This window comes from Callospermophilus lateralis, chromosome 13, assembly GCF_048772815.1.
Source record: "Callospermophilus lateralis isolate mCalLat2 chromosome 13, mCalLat2.hap1, whole genome shotgun sequence".
NCBI classification, from domain to species: domain Eukaryota; kingdom Metazoa; phylum Chordata; class Mammalia; order Rodentia; family Sciuridae; genus Callospermophilus; species Callospermophilus lateralis.
In genome coordinates, this window is record NC_135317.1 from 103,735,358 (window position 1) to 103,752,948 (window position 17,591).

The following is a 17,591-nucleotide window of genomic DNA, read 5'->3' on the forward strand; positions in this document are numbered from 1 at the left end:
ATAAATTCAAATAAAACTTATAATCTGGAAAAAATGCCAAGTTCTTCTAAAAAAACATACTAATAAGGTCTTAATAGATATTATAAACTTTGACCAAAGAACACTTCAAGAATCTGGGACTGTGTTCAACCATCTCCCTCAAAAACACTTTCTGTCAACTCACTGCTGTAATGTCAACTACTGTGTGACATTAACAAATCACTTTTCAACACATGTGGGCTCCATATGTATAAAGCAGCATGTAATACAAACTATCAATGTCAAATGTATTTTTAAAGAAAAATGGTAGCAGAATGATATGCTGAAGTATCTTTGAAGAATGTTTCTGGATACAAAGTAAACTCAAAGAAATTTTAAAATTTCCTTATATCACACCAATGAAAAAAACTCATCAGGGGCTGGGGATGTGGCTCAAGCGGTATCGCGCTTGCCTGGCATGCGTGCAGCCCGGGTTTGATCCTCAGCACATACAAACAACGATGTTGTGTACGCCAAAAACTGAAAAATAAAATATTTAAATTCTCTCTCCTCTCTCTCTAAAAAAAAAAAAAAAAAAGAAAGAAAGAAAAAGAAAAAAAATTCATCAAAATTACCTATCTTTCCATTTTTTAGATAGATCTGAATTTCAGAAACTTTCATCATTAACCAATATGTTATTAATAAAATAACGTTTGCAACAATATTTTAGGAAATTATGTATCACATAGTTATGAATCTTTGCTAGGTAGACTATATAGAAAATTTGAAGCTATTAAGAATATGGGGAGGAGGAAAAGAAGGCAGGAAGAAATCAAGGAAATCTAAAACTCTAATTTATGCCTAATGCATCTACATAATCAAACATTATTCTAGACTAAGTTTTTCAAATTGATTTTAAGTCTTAGCTGTATATGTGGGGGAGAGGAATGTATACATAACAGGTTTCACATTCTTTGCTGTGATCCACTGTGGTAACTTCTATCCTATTTTTTTTTTTTTTTAATGCTAAGGTGATTCATTAAATCATTTATTTTGAATTCTGACTCACATATGACACTGATAAGTTCAAGACAGTTATAAACATGTAAAGGCCAAACTCTTAAATTTAATAAGATAGTTAATCGTTCAAAGCAAGATTTACTTCCAATGGTTTTAAACAGTAAAATCACTGAAAAGCACTTATGTAAGTTTGCGAGATGCAAGATATAGCTGTTACAAATTAAGCAAAAAGAAAATGGCAGAGGAGAAATCACTGTATTAAAATTAATGAATACCTAGGGACATACTATGTTCATGGGTCAGAAAACTTAATGTTTGTCAATTCACCAGCTGGATGCAGAGGAAAGTTGAGAAAAGGAAGATTACAAGTTCTAGGCAAGCCTCAGCAACTTAGTAAGGCCCTCAGAAACTTAGTGGGGATGTCTCAAAAAATAAAAGGGCTGGGAATGCAGCTTAGTGGGTTAAATTTCCAGTATGTCTTAAAAAAAAAAAAAAAGTCAATTCTCTAAGTTAATCTATAAATTCAACACATTTTCAGGCAAGATACAAAGAGTTTGTTTTGATTTTTTAAGAAACTGACAAGCTGATTCTAAAAATCCATATAGTAATATAAAAAATTTAAAAGTCAAAACAATCTAAGAGAAAAAAACTTGGTGGTATAAGCTTAAAGACAGATAACATATCAATAGAATAGGAATAAAAACCAGAAAGTGACCCAAATATATATGGTGAATTGATTTTTATCAAAAGTGCAGAGAATATTCAGTATAGAAAGGATAGACTTTTCAGCAAATGCTGCTAGAACAAATGGATATTCCATTCCATCCCTTTTCCCAAAAGAACTTTGATCTATACCTACATAAAATTTAACTAAAATGAATCATAAACACAATGTAAAACTAAAAGTTATCAAACTTCTAAATGGAAAGAAAACTATCGTGCCTCTGCCTTGGGCAAAGATTTCACAGAACAACATGAAAACTGATAAATTAGGCTTCAACAAATCAAAACTTCTGCTCCTCAAACCATGCTGTGGAAAATGAGAAAATTAGTAATAAACTTGGGAGAAGATACTTGAAAGCATATCTCTGACAAATAACTTGTATTAAGATGTAAAAAACTCTCAAATTTCAAAAAAAACAATAAGGGAAGAATCACAATTACAATGTGCTGTGAACAGAGGGCAAGAGGCAACTGACTGAACAGCAGCTTGCATTCTCCTTGCCTCACCACCCCTTAAAAAAACCAAATATCCTTGGAAGTAAGTTTTCCAAGTACAACACTTCTTTATTGTGATAACACACACACACACATCATACTTGAAGGTACAACAACAATGTATCCCCTTAAAATCAACAGTATAGGAGAGTGACCACTATCATCAGTCCTACTCTATTACTACATAGCTCTAGCCAAGAAAGAAAAAAATAAAATGGTGTAAAAATTAAAACAAGAAATTAACCTATTCTTATCTGTAGTCAGTAAGATTATCTACATAGAAAACCATGAAAGGGGACTGGGGTTGTGGCTCAGTGGTAATGCGCTTGCATAGCATGCGTGAGGCACTGGATTCAATTCTCAGTACACATACAAATTAAAATAAATAAATAAATAAATAAATAAAGGTCCATCAACAACTAAAAAATATTTAAAAGAAAAAAAAAGAAAGAAAAGAAAACCATGAAAGATTTTAGGGTTTAACACAGTTGCAGAAAAGCTCACCAGACACACAAAATATAATATGTTATGCTTAAAAACATTTTCTTCATAGGAGATAATGATTCTAATGGCTAGATACCTCCCCAAATGCTACATCACATCCAGGCTTAAAAGGGGAAAAATGAACCAACACTACTTATGCTTTTCACCTGTTATAGGCTATATAATTCAATGGGTATTTGTACAGGATGAAGGAAAAAAACCAACCTGTTCCTCTGCTATTCTTGAAGTATTCTGAAGTTTTACTATTGTTTTATTGAAAGCCTTCTGCATTTCTTCCATCTGTTTTCGGTACCTACAGAGTAAGAACTGGTTTAAGTTTAATTTCTTCTTCATTTATTACTGGAAGGGTGCTTCTAATTTTGATATATGACATAAATCCATTTTTCGTAAAACAACTCTTATTCAATCTTATGCAATACAGGAAAACTTACAAAGAGGTTTTTGAGGTACTGACTGGCTCCCTAAACATCAAGTCTATATGCATCTCATTGCTATCTAACATTTAATGATTTCTGTGGTTTCCTTGGGGTGCAGCAGGCATGAAGTAACTAAGTGGGTAGGCACACACACAACACACAATTTGTCTATCAATTATATGTATAAATTAGGGAGAATCCCCCTTTAGGATACAAGGACCACTTTACTGACATATCAACAGTAGCATTTCAATGTAATAGGAGCAAGAAAATGTGGTATTTTAAGAACTCTGGACCCCCGGTGCCTAGGTGATTGCATGATGTTAGAGGAGAAGCCCTGAGAACATTGAACAATGAAGGAATTAAAAACAGAAAACAGGACTGGGTTATAGTTCAGCTGGGTTTGATTCTCAGCACCACATACAAGTAAAGGTCCATCAACAACTAAGAAATATTGAGGGGGGGGGGAGGAGGGAGGGAGGGAGGGAAAGAGAAAACAAGGAGAACTGTGCCCAAGTCTTAATCACTGTGTAAGTATATTGGCACTGCCTCTGACACTTAGTAGTACAAGGGCATAAATTGTTACAATTAGAACTGGGATTCTATGACCTGTATAAAAGAGTACAGATTGCAAATGTTGCCTAATCATCCAGTTCAGTCCATTTTTGTGTTATGTATGTATCATCTTAAATGATATCTGGTCACGTCCCACTAAGAGGTTTAAGGTCTATATATTTTTTCCCATGTACTCTCTGGAAGTCAAACAGTAAAAGAGGCTGAAGTTAAGCAGTGGGAGAAGAAAGGAGAAAGTGAACTTAGGTATAGTGATGTGTGACTGTAGTTCAAGCTACTCAGGAGGTTAAGGCTAAAGAACCACTTTAGCTGAGGAGTTTCAGATTAGCATAGCAACACAGTAAGACTCATAAAAGAGGAAAAGAAAGAAAAAAGAAAAGAGTACATATATATATATATTGGAAAAATTGAACATAGGCGACACAAACTTGTTACAAGCCTAATAATAAAGGTGTGTGTCACTGAGTAGTACTTCTAAAACTTAATAAAATAAATTAAGCCACTGATCAGCACCCACAGATCAAACTCTGCTACTAAATTTACCACGTGAAATGGGTTAATTCACAATAAACTTACCTTTGGCTAAGCTCCTCCAGATAGCGACCACTAAGAGACATGTTAACTTCTAAGGCTTTAATACGATTATTAAGTCTCATAAATACGGACTCCTTTTGGTTTGATCCATGTACAAGATTTCCATTAGCATATCCTAGATCTGTAGAGTTTTGTAATTCAGCATAGAAATCTGTAGCTGTCCTCTGTAACCCTTTCAAAAGGGCATCTTCTGGAGACTGTTCTTCCTCTTTTCCTTCAGGCATTGAAGAAGAATCTACAACAGGAGTCAAAGTTTGCTTTGGTGTGTCCGCTGTGTTCATTTTGGTTTCCCCATCTTCACTCTCAGGCACAATGGCTGTGTTTATAGGTGGAACTACTGTTTCAGATAGCTTTGTAATAATTGGCAAGGAGACCATATCTTCTTTTATAATATTATCCATTACCTCATTAACTTTATTTGTTTCAAAGCTAAGAGATGGCTTTTCTATGTTACTAAAGCTCTCAGACTTCTTTTCTGATTCATCATCAACCTCAATAGAACTCTCTTGGGGAATCACTTGTGATGGTGTGTGCCCTGCCTCATGTTTAACAGATTCAGACATTTCCATTTTAGATAATGAATTGATTTCTGGAGTAATATCTAAGAGAAGAGACTGAGAAAGAGTTTGAGGATGGCTTGGTTCAAGTTCAATCACACCCACAGTGTGATTCATCAAATCACCTTGTTGCATACTACTTAAGTCATCAAGAACAGCAGATTCAGCTTCCCTTTCCATACTCTTAATGTCCAATTCTCCACTTGGAGGCTGCAATACTGAAACATCTACTGATTCTTCTGGAAGCAGGAAGGATGGTGGAGCTGACATAAAATAATCTTTTTCTCTGCTCACTGCAGTTCTGCTGCGCTGCCGATAAAGCGCAATTCCAACTGAACACCATTTATATACATATTCCGAAAAACTAGAAATACAACAAATTGTGGTCAGTTCACTGCAAAATATTTGTGTCTCTGACTCAAACCAGGGTGATGATTCATCTTCTTGTTCGCCACTGCCCAGAAGGGTCACTGTGGATGGACCTGACTCCTCTTCTTCCTCTTGAACTAGTTGTACAATGGGACTCTCTTTTGGAGTTTCAGGTGTTGAAGACTCTGTGTCATATACATGTACTTCAGTGGTTACATACCTAAAATATATATATAGAAGAATTACAAATCACTTTAATTAGAAATCTAAAGCTAAAATATGTTTAAGGAATATAGATGTAACAGACATAATGTAAAGGGAGGTCTGGAAGTATAGAAGAAATTAAAACATTTGGATTACATTTTCTCCATCAAATAATTTCATTATAAAAAATATTGCTCGGGGGTTGGGGATATAGCTCAGTTGGTAGAGTGCCTGCCTCGCATGCATAAGGCCCTAGGTTCAATCCCCAGCACCATATACACACACACATACACACACATACACACACATATATCTTAGAAATGGTAGCAGAAAGGCTACTTGATCAGCCAGGTGACTCAAACCATCATATTACACTGGATTTTTTAATCTGTTTAAGAATTGTCTATGATCACCTTCCATTCCCTGAATGTACAGTGTACCTTTCTTTCCATAAAAGCTGACCAAATCTTTATAAGCTTTACTACCCTTTACAGATGAGAAATTAAGCTACTGAAGAGCTAAAACTATAACCCAGAATTCTTAATATTTACAAATGCACTTTGGGCTTATCTTCAAAAGACAAATTTCTCACAGACAAATAAATGTTCTATAGATAAGGAATTTCAACTCATATACAAAATTATCTGCTTTAGGGAGAATAAATACTTCTGGGCAAAATGATAATAATACCATCTGGGCCAATTTTTTATTATTAAAAGCCAAAAGGCAAATAATCGCTTAATAAAAATCCTGGCTTATCATACACTAATACAGTACCACTAACTTATGCTCTTCATGGAGCTCTGGAATATGTCTGTGGTGTGGAGAGCAGAAAGATAATTTTGGTGAGAACAGGGTTATAAATTATAATGCCTATGGTTCCTTCCAAGATAAAAACAAGTATTTTCTGGAGGTAGTCTTACAGCACAAATGGCACATTCTAAAAAAAAATAAAGTAACCTGAACACCACATTAAAAAAAAAAAAAAAAAAAAAAACTGCCAAAAATACCCAGTTACTTTCACACACAAATTTTCCTACTTTAAAAAATTATTACCAAACTTCAAATAAAGACTTATATCATAATAGCAAAGGTACTAAAATACCTAAAAAGTGGATGTTCATTTTGTTGACAGTGAAACAGTAAATGAAAATGGAAAAAGTGAAAACATCATATGCCAGGCTTCTCTAAATAGAAAGATGTTTACGGTCAAACACACATGCACAGAGTTACTAATAACATTTTTTACATATTCATGTGGGACACTGCCTATTATCTACAAAATAAATTGTGACAGAAGGAGGAATTTCTGAAGAAGAAAACTGAAGTGAATCTGGTAAAAATATGTTGCTATATACTACTATATACTCTTATTTAGAGCTATACTTAAAAAAAAAACAACTCAGAAATTATGTGAGTCAGTTTTTCCTAACAACTCAATAATAACATCCTATCATGGATTCTTACATTTTCATCAAAGAATTGCTATATAATCATTAAAAACAATTTAAGTTATAGAAAATGAGGAAATATTTTTTAAAAAATTAGGCAAAGATATCTATTAGAAAACTCTGTAAAATAAAGTGAAACTGCTACATTAGCCCAATGTGATTACATTTTCAAAAAACATTCTATATGTGTGTGTATAAACTTAGATTTAGTTTTGAAAAATAAGACATGCATGTGTTTATTAATTAAAGAAGGCTAGTTACAAAATCAAGAATAGCAATCTCAGGGATGGGGTTGTGGCTCAGTGGTGGAGCGCTTGCCTAGCATGTATGAGGCACTGGGTTTGATTCTCATCACCACATATAATTAAATAAAATAAAGGTCCATTGACAACTAAAAAAAAAAAAATTTTTTTAAGTAATAAAAAGAATTGCAATCATAGCTCAACATAATTAGAAATACCAAGAAAGTCTCCCTCCCTGGTAGATTCCTTAGGTTTTTTTAGGAATCAATAACACATATGCTATGTTTTCTTTCTAATCACCCAATAAGCCTCTTCAATTGTTTACAGGATTGACATAGGAGAAAGTAAATTTCTCACTATGCTTTTTAAAGCGCAAAAATCTTATTTCTGAATCAGTGTAGTACTTAGGAGTTCAAAGCACACCCCGTGCAGTTCTCATTACCTACTACCTTGAACTATTTCAAGTTCAAATCTTTTCTTAAGTAGAGATCCAAAGAGTAAAGAACTTTCAAAGTTTTATAGGGAGTATAAAGAAATATACATAAATTAAATCTACAATAACCACACCAAATTATCCAAATCAATATAATGTCACTACCTATTACAGATAAGTATAATTATCAAAAATGTTATCATATCTGATAAAAAAATTAAAATTGAGTATATTTTGTTACCTCTATATACATCCCTGACCAAAGTGCTCCACCACAACTTGGGGAAAGACCTATATAACTGAATTTGTGCAACAAATACATAATTCAAGAACCATTGCTCTGGGTAATTTATAACTTTCTAAGGATACCACATATACATAATCATTGCTTTTAATAAAAACGGGCCTTCAAAATTTATCCTCAAGTTTACATTTGCACAATTATTCACAATAACGAAGTACTATTTTCTCAATAAAGACTCAAGTTGTGAATAATATATCCAAGTAAAAAGCATATGGTCTGGAATGAAGTGTATTCCTAGTACACACATACACTAAGACAAGAAGAAATGTAACATGCGAAGTTCTAAGTGGCTGCAGAACATCTGTTCTATGACCCACTTCACACACAAATCACAAGCTGCTGTACCAGTTCACTTAGCTCTCCATTTTAACAGAACTCTATTAATGTTGCAAGAGAACTTACTCAGGTGATGGAACAGGAGCTGAAACAGGAGCTGAGTCAGGCATTTTAGGTGCAGCTGTGGCAGTGGCATTCTCAGATATACTTTTATTTCCTATTTTAAGAAAGATGCCCATGTTGAGTTCAATTTTTAAAAGCTGTACCAAGAAAATATTTTACTTTAACAAATAAAGAACTTTAGTTTTTGGGGGGAGAAGGAAAAGAAGTCAAATACGCTTGCTACTGCAGACTTTTTAAAAATCTCTTTTAGAAAGAAATGATCATACAAGATCACAACTATAAGCAAAGCATATGATTTAACTTCTGGTAATTAAAGCAACTCTGATTATTATAAATTTTACATGATCTTGATTAATATGCCTTCTGACATCTACAAGAATTATTAAAGGCAATGAAAGGAAATGGGCTATTTTTAGTATTTGGAGCTAACAATTTTTTAAAAAACATGAAAGCATGATTGCTTCTTCTTGCTAATAATATTCTTACTTACTATTCCATAAGGAAAAAAAATGTCTTTCTATATATGTTATATACAAGAAAAGCAAACCTGAACTGCTAACAGGGCATCAAAATCTCAGTGAAGAGATGGGATAAAACCACAGCTCAGACATTAAAAAAATACAAACAAAAAAACCCCACCAATTGATGAATTCTGTACAGATGAGATCCTTTTGTAAAAAAAAGAATTTACGACATTCAAATAAACAATATACAAGATTTTTAAGTTCCTTAGGGTCATTTCTATATTTCTTGATTTTATTCGAGATTTCTTGGCTTATCCCTGGATTTTCCTAACTAGAAGGAACCATAAAGTGCCAACTATTTTAAAGACCCATAAAATGATTAGGTACCTTCTGTCATGTCTTCAGTTTTTGCTCCCAGAATATTAGCAGCAATATTCACCATATTTAGAATGGCATCTAAAACAAAATTCAATCAGAAAAAAATACCAATACACCTATGTATTCCCATATAAATTAATATCAGATAATTAAAGAACTATTATAATGGTCTTTTGCTTTCTTTCTTTCTTAACTAGTTACCTTTTTATTTACTGCTTAAGTCCAATGTAGGACCCAAATAAATTTCAGCCAAAAGCATATACATAAATTTGAATTTTGATATTCAGGAAGAATTTTAAACTTAAATTGTTATAAAGCTACCTCAAACTTTTTATAAAACACTTAAAACACTTCTTTGGCACATTACAAAATTCAAGTATGATCCAATATACAGTCTATATTGAGACAGGGAGGAAATGTGATCAAATTCATATTTCAAAATTCAAAATTTGTTTTCTTTAAGTGGGTTCTATACTTTTAAACAAAAGCAAACAAAAAAAAGAAACTAAAGCTTTTCCTGAATGGGTGGCTACATAGGTAAAAATGAAATGGGGAGATAATTATCCAAAGCAAAGTGGAAAAAGTTTTAGTATTTTTAACTATGCATACAGTAGCTATTTGTAATATGGTTAAATTCCAAATTGACACTTTATAAAATTCAAATTTCTTTCATGATTTTAAAATTCATTGGCCAAAATAACAATGTTTCATGTATAATTTTAAAGCACACCAGGTTTTTTTGTAATTAGGATGGGGCAAATTAATTAAAATCAAAGTCATAAAACTGAGTATAGCAGGTGAATCAATTTGCATAGTTGGTAATTCCGTTTTTTTCCAGGGGGATATTAAGATAATGACATTTAGAAAACTCTGTAACATAAAGTTACTGCTATATTAGCCCAATGCGATTACATTTTCAATAAATATTCTATATGTGGAACAAACTTCCATTTTATTATATTTAAATATATTTAAACATGAAGACCACAAAATGGCAGAACTCCATAACAAGCTGATACTGTAAACAGGAGGCTTCCTTGTAGTAATGTGATCTAACTTCAAGGAAAATTAACTTCTACCCCAATCCTTGAAGTTCTTTTAGAAGTTAATTCTTCAGTATCAGGTACTTCTCTCCTATTAAAATACTAAGATTTGGCAGGGGCTATTTATCAAGCCTCGTAGTTATTTCCATCTTCTTTCCTAGATGAGATTCATAAGGTTTTCAACACTTTCAAAGAAAACCAGAGATGTCACTCTCCTGTAATCCTAGCTACTGAGAAGACTTCGTCTCAAAATAGAAAATAAAGAGGGTTGGGGATGTGGCTCAGTAGTAGAGCACACCTGGGTTCAATCCCCAGTATATCCGCAATAACAAAAACCCCAAAGATGTGAAAAGTAGGAAAGGATATAAAGGAAGAAATCTAGCACATTAAGAAGGCTGGGAGCAGGCTGGGTGTGGCTCAGTGATATAGTGCTCAACTGGCATGTGTGAGGCACTGGGTTCAATCCTCAGCACCACATAGAAATAAATAAATAAATGTACTGTGTCCATCTACAACTAAAAAAAAAGAAAAAAATTATATATAAATATAAAAAAAGGCTGGGAGCAATCTCCTCACTGTCACATGATCTGACGATTCTGTAAATACATTTATGCTAAAAGAGAAAAGGAGAAGAGATCTTAAAGACTTTAATAAAAGATGATTACTATTTATTAGTTTTGATCTTAACATAACTGGAATTCTACAGTCAACAAAGTAGTGATACTTGTTTCCAATTATTAGTATAACACAAAAGCTTGACATTTGCCATTTTTAAATGCTTAAATGGCATTTTTTTAAAATATTTTTTTTAGTTGTTGATGGACCTTTACTTTGTTTATTTATAGTATGTGGTGCTGAGAATTGAACCAGTGCCTCACACATGCTAGGCAGGCGCTCCACCTGTATGAGCTACAACCCCAGCCCTTAACAGCATTTTTATGTCTTTGCCCTTCAAGCTGGCAAACTGGTAAACAGAAAAGCAGCCCTAGTCCTTACTTGGGCTGAGGAGATGCCTTAGCGTAAGATAATGATAGGAATGAAAACTCCATATCTCCTCACAGAGCAAGATAGTAAAGAGTGGGAGCTTACTCCCTTGTAAACCCACTTTTTCCCCATATTTTTTATTTTTCTTTTTAGATTTACATGACAGTAGAGTGTATTTTGACATATTACACATACATGGAGTATAACTTCCCAATGTTGTGGATAAGCATTCTGATTCGTTTTATGGTCTTTCCCATTCCCTCCCTTCCCTTCATTCCCTTTGTCTGATCCAATGAACTTCTCTTCTCCACCCCACCCCCGCATTGTATGTTAGCATCTAGCCTATCAGAACTTCTGCTTTTGGTATAAACCCACTTTTAATGCCAATCAATACTGTACTACTAGATATGATCCCCTACTCATACTGAGGCGTGAAGTTCTGTCAAAGCTGAATGTTTCATAACACCAAATTTTGAAATCAGTCTGTGCTCACTCTCTTGTGCGTCCCTAAGATTTCAAATTTTGGGGCTCGTATTATTTAAAAATTCAATAAAAGAACACAGGTTTTAATCTGTATAAAGAAATTAGCTTTGGAGTATTATTTTTAATATAAATTTTAATACTCGTTCTGTAATAAAAATATTTACACTATCCACCCTTTAGAATATTATTTATCACCATCATTTCAGGGTATCAGAAACAAAACAAAAATTTGGCAAATTTCTACTTTCTCAGTCCACTTAACCTAAAGAAATAATTTACCTGTGTTCACAGAATACTGCCTAACAGTCTTTTTGTTGGTTTGTCTTTTTTGAAAGAAGCAGCATTGTGAATATTCTATTCTGATCATTATCAACTTGGAGCCAAATGCACAACAGCTTGTCATCAAAGTCTTTAGAGTAGATTACAGTAGTAGACTGTTAAATTGGATAACTACCCCTAATTTCTCTTGGAACGGTCAACTCCACTGATTTACTCATCCCAACTTATTCATCCCATCTCTTTCCTACAGGAATAAAATACTCCTGGAAACTATTACTCAGTCTCCAGCATACAGACTCTTTTTGATAGAGAAAACAAATTCCTGTCCAAGATGCTGAAGAGTTTATTTGCTACAGCACAAGTCAAACCAACAACAACAACAAAAAAATCTAATATGTATAGTTATTTGGGTTTTTTTTATATTTATTTGTTTATATTTATTTTTTAGTTGTAATTGGACACAATACCTTTTTTTATGTGGTGCTAAGGATGGAACCCAGAACCTTGCATGTGCTAGGTGAGTGCTCTACCACTGAGCCCCAGCCCCAGCCCTATGTGTAGTTATTATTTGTACTCATCTTCCCTAAAGCCTAGTTCCATTTCTTCTTTTTCTTCTAGAATTCTCTATATGTAGTTCTAGAATATATGTGAATTCCTGGGGGCGGGGGGAACCCATATATATGCATTCATAAAAAATACTTAAAAATTCCTTGACTTGAAGCAAAAACTACATTTTAATCTTATACCTGGAAATTTCTATTTTTAGTAGAATTGGGAATTTTAACAAAATGCAGACCACATATCTATAGAAAAGGCAGACTTTCATCAAAGTAGAAGCCATCTGGCAAACCACATGACAAAGCACAAAGAAAGCAGAGTAATATGTAGAATTCTTATTGACATAAAAGATTTAAATATTTTAGTTCAAGAATGCAAACAAAAGAATCAGACAGAGAAGGTGACAGAATTGCATATATACAAGCCAAGAATGCTTGCTCTAAGACAGTAGTTACTCCATTTTTAGCAGTTAAATAAAACACATGATATCCACACTATCTAAATATGCAGTATGTATGCTTTTTTATAACCATGTCTCATCAGAATCAAAAGTTCTAACTACAGATTAAGCATCCCTAATTCAAAAATCTGAAACCCAAAATCCAAAATAATCCAAAATTTTTGAGTGCTGACAGGATACCACAAACAGAAAACTTCACATGACCTCAAGTGCTGGGTCTCAGTCAAAACATGGGCACCCTACAGATACTCTATACAATTACCTTCACGAAACAAATGTATTTTGGGTTTAAATTTGGATCCCATCTCCAAGACATCTCATTATACATATGTAAATATTCCAAAATCTAAATCTGAAATACTTCTAGCACCATGCAGGGATACTTAAGCTCCTAAACTTACAACAGAAGGAAAAAGGAGTTTCTAAATGTGGTATATTACACAATTGAATATTACTCAGCCATCAAGAAGAATGAAATTATGGCATTTGCCAGTAAATAGATAGAACTGGAGACTATTATGCTAAGTGAAATAAGCCAATCTGGAAAAAAACCAAAGGTGGAATGTTCTGATAGGCAGATGCTAATACAATGGGGGGAGGAAATAGAAGTTAACTGGATTAGACAAGGAAATGAAAGGAAGGGGGTGGGAATAGGATGGACAATAGAATGAATTGGACATAACTTTCCTATGTTCATATATGAATACACAACCAGTGTAACTCCACATTTTGTACAACCACAAGAATGGGAAGTTAGGTAATATGTCAAATTATGTTCTACTGTCATGTATAACTTAAAAAAAATTTAAAAAAAAGAAAAGAAAAAAGGAGTTTCTATTAAGATTAAAATCATAGAATTCTATCTTGTATGGAAATCAAGTACATGTTAAAAACAAGAAGAAATAAATTAGTTTCAAAACAGTCCCATTTAAAGCTAACACAGCAATATTGAACTTGGACATCTTAGTGCCAGAGACAAGCCCACTAGCATAAGTCCATGCTCATTATTTACTTCCCAAGTGACATCACCTAGGAGGCTGTATGTAGTTAAGTCGCTCAGAACAGTCTCAAGTTCTTCAGAGAATACTACAAAGACACAAGTGTAGAAGGCAGCAGTGCTGGATTAGGTGTGACAGTTTCATGAAAACATAGTCTTAATTCTCAAATTCCTGCTGCCTCTCTTGCTCTGAACCTTTAAGAGATAGAGATCATTTTAAATCCCATTTTTCATGCTTATGCTCAGCTAACCACCTTCCACCCATCTGTCTCACTACACAAAAGCTCTCAACCATAGCACACTGGGAGATAAATGAACTGACTTTTCAGAGATCCATTAAAAAAAAAGGGTTATCAAGAAACACACTAGTAAAGAGAAAGATCTAAAAAGTAGAATCTCAGTAAGATTCTGTTTAATAATTAAAATAATACATTGGTCAGAGAAATAATTACAAATAGGGCAATGTCTTCTACTGACATACAGTTAGGCGTTAATAACATACAGGATTCAATCTCTCATAGGAAAAAAAGAAAATTTAAAACCCAGAATATCAACATATTTTTGGAATGTGACCCACATCTACCTTAGGGAGGTTAAGTAATTCTAAGGTACTCTCACCTGTCTGGTAACCACCAGAAGCTAAAGATCTTTTAGATTGGAGCTATTTTCTAACTCATTTAAAAAATGATAATTACTTAGGTGACTACTTTAGCATCAGTAATTTACTCAAGTGACAGAAAAATGACTATTATGACAAATATGACAAATTTAAGAATGCAAAAAAAAATGAATGTCCAGACAGATAATATAGTTTTTCACTCCTAAAAACACTATATAGCAATAAACAAGACACTTAAATTTAAGTAATTACTAAGATCTAAAAAGTCAGAATACTAAAAATAAAGTGAAAATATACTGATAGATTTGAAATAAAGTTAAATATTACATGAAAGCCTTCACCTCCTGTAAGTATTTTTAACACTGCTATCTCCATGCCTAAACAAATTCTAATGAAGTCCACAACCCTCTATGGAGAAGAGAAGAAGAGATGGGAAGAAAACGAAAGAAGATGAAAAGAAAGAAAAGGGACTCTAACTAGATACACACAGCTGTGTAAAATGTCTACCCACATATATGCACTGGTGACGGAATATCCAAAAAAGCTTTAAAGTCAGTATTGACACCAAGATGAGTATTCAAGCCATTCAGTTCACTAATGAGTAAAAAGGAGCTAGTCCTGTATCTTACTAAAACTTACTTTTATTAAATTTGGTTATTAATATCCAATAGAAAACTCCTTCCAGTTAGTTTTATATCCTTCAAGAATAATCAAAACTAATATTAGAATATACCTACCCACATCCTAACAATAATACAATATTATTATTTGCCAGCTGGACAAAGGCCTTTCCAGTAATCTCCTTAGGTGGCCTATCACTAGGTCCACATACCACTTTGGAATGAAAACAGTCTAAACCACTAGGTATTTTAGTCATTTCTTTGATTTACAAAGAATAATTACTGCACTTGGTTGGTGTGTGTGTGTGTGTGTGTGTGTGTGTGTATAAAATTATCATTATACCATAGCTCATTATTAATATGAATAGGAATAGACTTTATATTTTGTAAATAAATAGGAAACTAACCATACCCATAACAAGTCCTCCTCATTCACTAGAACCTCACTGATTTGCTACTCCACTTTAATAATTCTTTCCCCCAGTAAATTCATAGCCCTTTCTCCACTGAAAAAATCTTCCCCAAAATGAGTGCTTGAGTAGAAGAAACACCTTTATTTTGCTTGCATTTTAAAATCTCCCATTTTTTCACCCATTCCTATTTCATTTTCCTTAAAACTACTTTTCAAAAGCTAGTACCTTTGATTTCAACTCAAAAGTTCAAAATTCAGAATAGAATAACCCTAAAGTATACCAGAAAAATCTATGTCAGAATGAAAAAAAAAACAAAAAAACACTTTAATAGAATGAATACCCAAAAATACTCACTTGTAGCAGAACCAAGAAGATTTTTTGAAGATTTATCTTCCACAGTATTATAATCCAATGGGTAATCTGTTAAGGAGAAAACGAAAGTAATTATGCTAAGAACTAGTTACAATATGTTTAAAAACTCATATCCTGTTAAAATAAACAGACATTTAAAACATCCCGTGATATGCTGATTATATATCTAAAACATATTTACAAAACAAAGATGAGATTCAGAAGCCATTTAACAATGTCAGCCATGGAAAACAGTAGCTTTATAAGACTTCATTTGCGTTTTCAATATACTTTACTAACCCTTAGCCAATACCTTAATTTCTTTTATGAGAAAATGATAGAAGACAAGATTTAGATTATTCAAGCTATGTGTCTTCCTTCTAGGCTCAGGGCAAATCAAAGAAATTAACGCTCATCTGAACTGTTTCAATCACCTGGTGTGTTTAGCATCTTTTGGGCCTGGCATAATGATATAATCATAATTTATAGCACTGATATGCTGCAAGGGAATTCCAGTAACAACTGACTGAAACTTGGAAAACAACATGATTTATAAGGCAATCATATTAGAAGATAAGTTTATGAAAAAATTACTAGGGATAAAAACAATAAAAGAAACTAGTGACACCAGTCATTGATTTAAGTAACATCACCTATTACTATTAGATTATAAAAGTAAAAAGATAATCCTAATAGTTACCTATTTAAAAATCACCTACCATAGTCCTCATCAAATAGTTCTTGACGTTCTGACTGATACTGGGAATCAGCAATTTCTTCATATTCTTCCACCATGCTAGTGCCAAATACTCTAATAACAATTTCGTTAAAAATTTTCATTAAAACAAGAGTTATTAAGACTCATCTCTTCAAAATCTATGATAAATAGCAACTCTAGTAATGTTTTACTTCTGGACTTCAAAATATTGGCTATTTCTTGCATTTCAGTTATCAACTACTTTCATTAAAATGTAAACCTGAGGGCTGGGGATGTGGCTCAGGCGGTAGCATGCTGGCCTAGCATGTGTGCGGCCCGGGTTCAATCCTCAGCGCCACATACAAACAAAGATGTTGGGTCCGCCGAAAACTAAAAAGTAAATATTAAAAAATTCTCTCTCTCCCCCTCTCTCTTTTAAAAAAAAAAAAATTCTCTCTTCTAAAAAGAAAAAAAAAGAAGGTAAATCTGAAGGGATGGGGCTGTAGCTCAGTGGTCAAGTGCTTGCCTAGCATGTACAAGGCACTGGGTTCGATCCTCAGCACCACATTAAAAAAAAAAAAAAAAGATACTGTATGTTCATCTACAAATAAATATTTTTTAAAAAATATAAATCTGATATATTTTAGGTACTTAGAAACACAATGACAAAGCTTTTCATTGTGGTAAAATTTCAAGTAAGTTAAATCAAACCTGTAAATAAAGTTTATTCTTTAACAGAATATTTTTTACATTTTTCCAAAACACATTCAAGATAAAGGTTAACTGCATCTATTTCTATGATAACTTTCACGTGAGAGAAAATTATTTCTTCACTTTTAAATATATTAAGATTTTTATGTATTACTAAACAACAACAAAACAAAAACAAAAAACAAAAAAAAAACCACTAAGTAAATGTATTTTGTTCTGCCTTACCTTATAAGGCTTAATGGACAAAAGTGCTCTGACCCAAAATGTGATACCAATTCAACCTAAAAAATAA

General features: G+C 33.1%; 1 protein-coding gene across 5 annotated transcripts in view; it reads right to left on the minus strand.

Moving 5' to 3' along the window:
* The window catches only part of Suco (SUN domain containing ossification factor), a 68,776-nt gene that overhangs the window by 13,069 nt on the left and 38,116 nt on the right, over positions 1-17,591 (minus strand). For all 5 annotated transcript variants that reach the window (XR_013088410.1, XM_076831404.1, XM_076831402.1 and 2 more), the window contains 7 exons: positions 17,525-17,580; positions 16,611-16,702; positions 15,895-15,960; positions 9,094-9,162; positions 8,246-8,336; positions 4,266-5,429; positions 2,905-2,992 (listed from right to left, as the gene is read on the minus strand). Coding sequence is in view for 4 of the 5 variants with exons in the window: in XM_076831404.1 (XP_076687519.1) it covers positions 2,905-2,992; positions 4,266-5,429; positions 8,246-8,336; positions 9,094-9,162; positions 15,895-15,960; positions 16,611-16,702; positions 17,525-17,580 (1,626 nt within the window). In the remaining variant the exon portion in view is untranslated. The remainder of the gene's footprint in view (positions 1-2,904; positions 2,993-4,265; positions 5,430-8,245; positions 8,337-9,093; positions 9,163-15,894; positions 15,961-16,610; positions 16,703-17,524; positions 17,581-17,591) is intronic.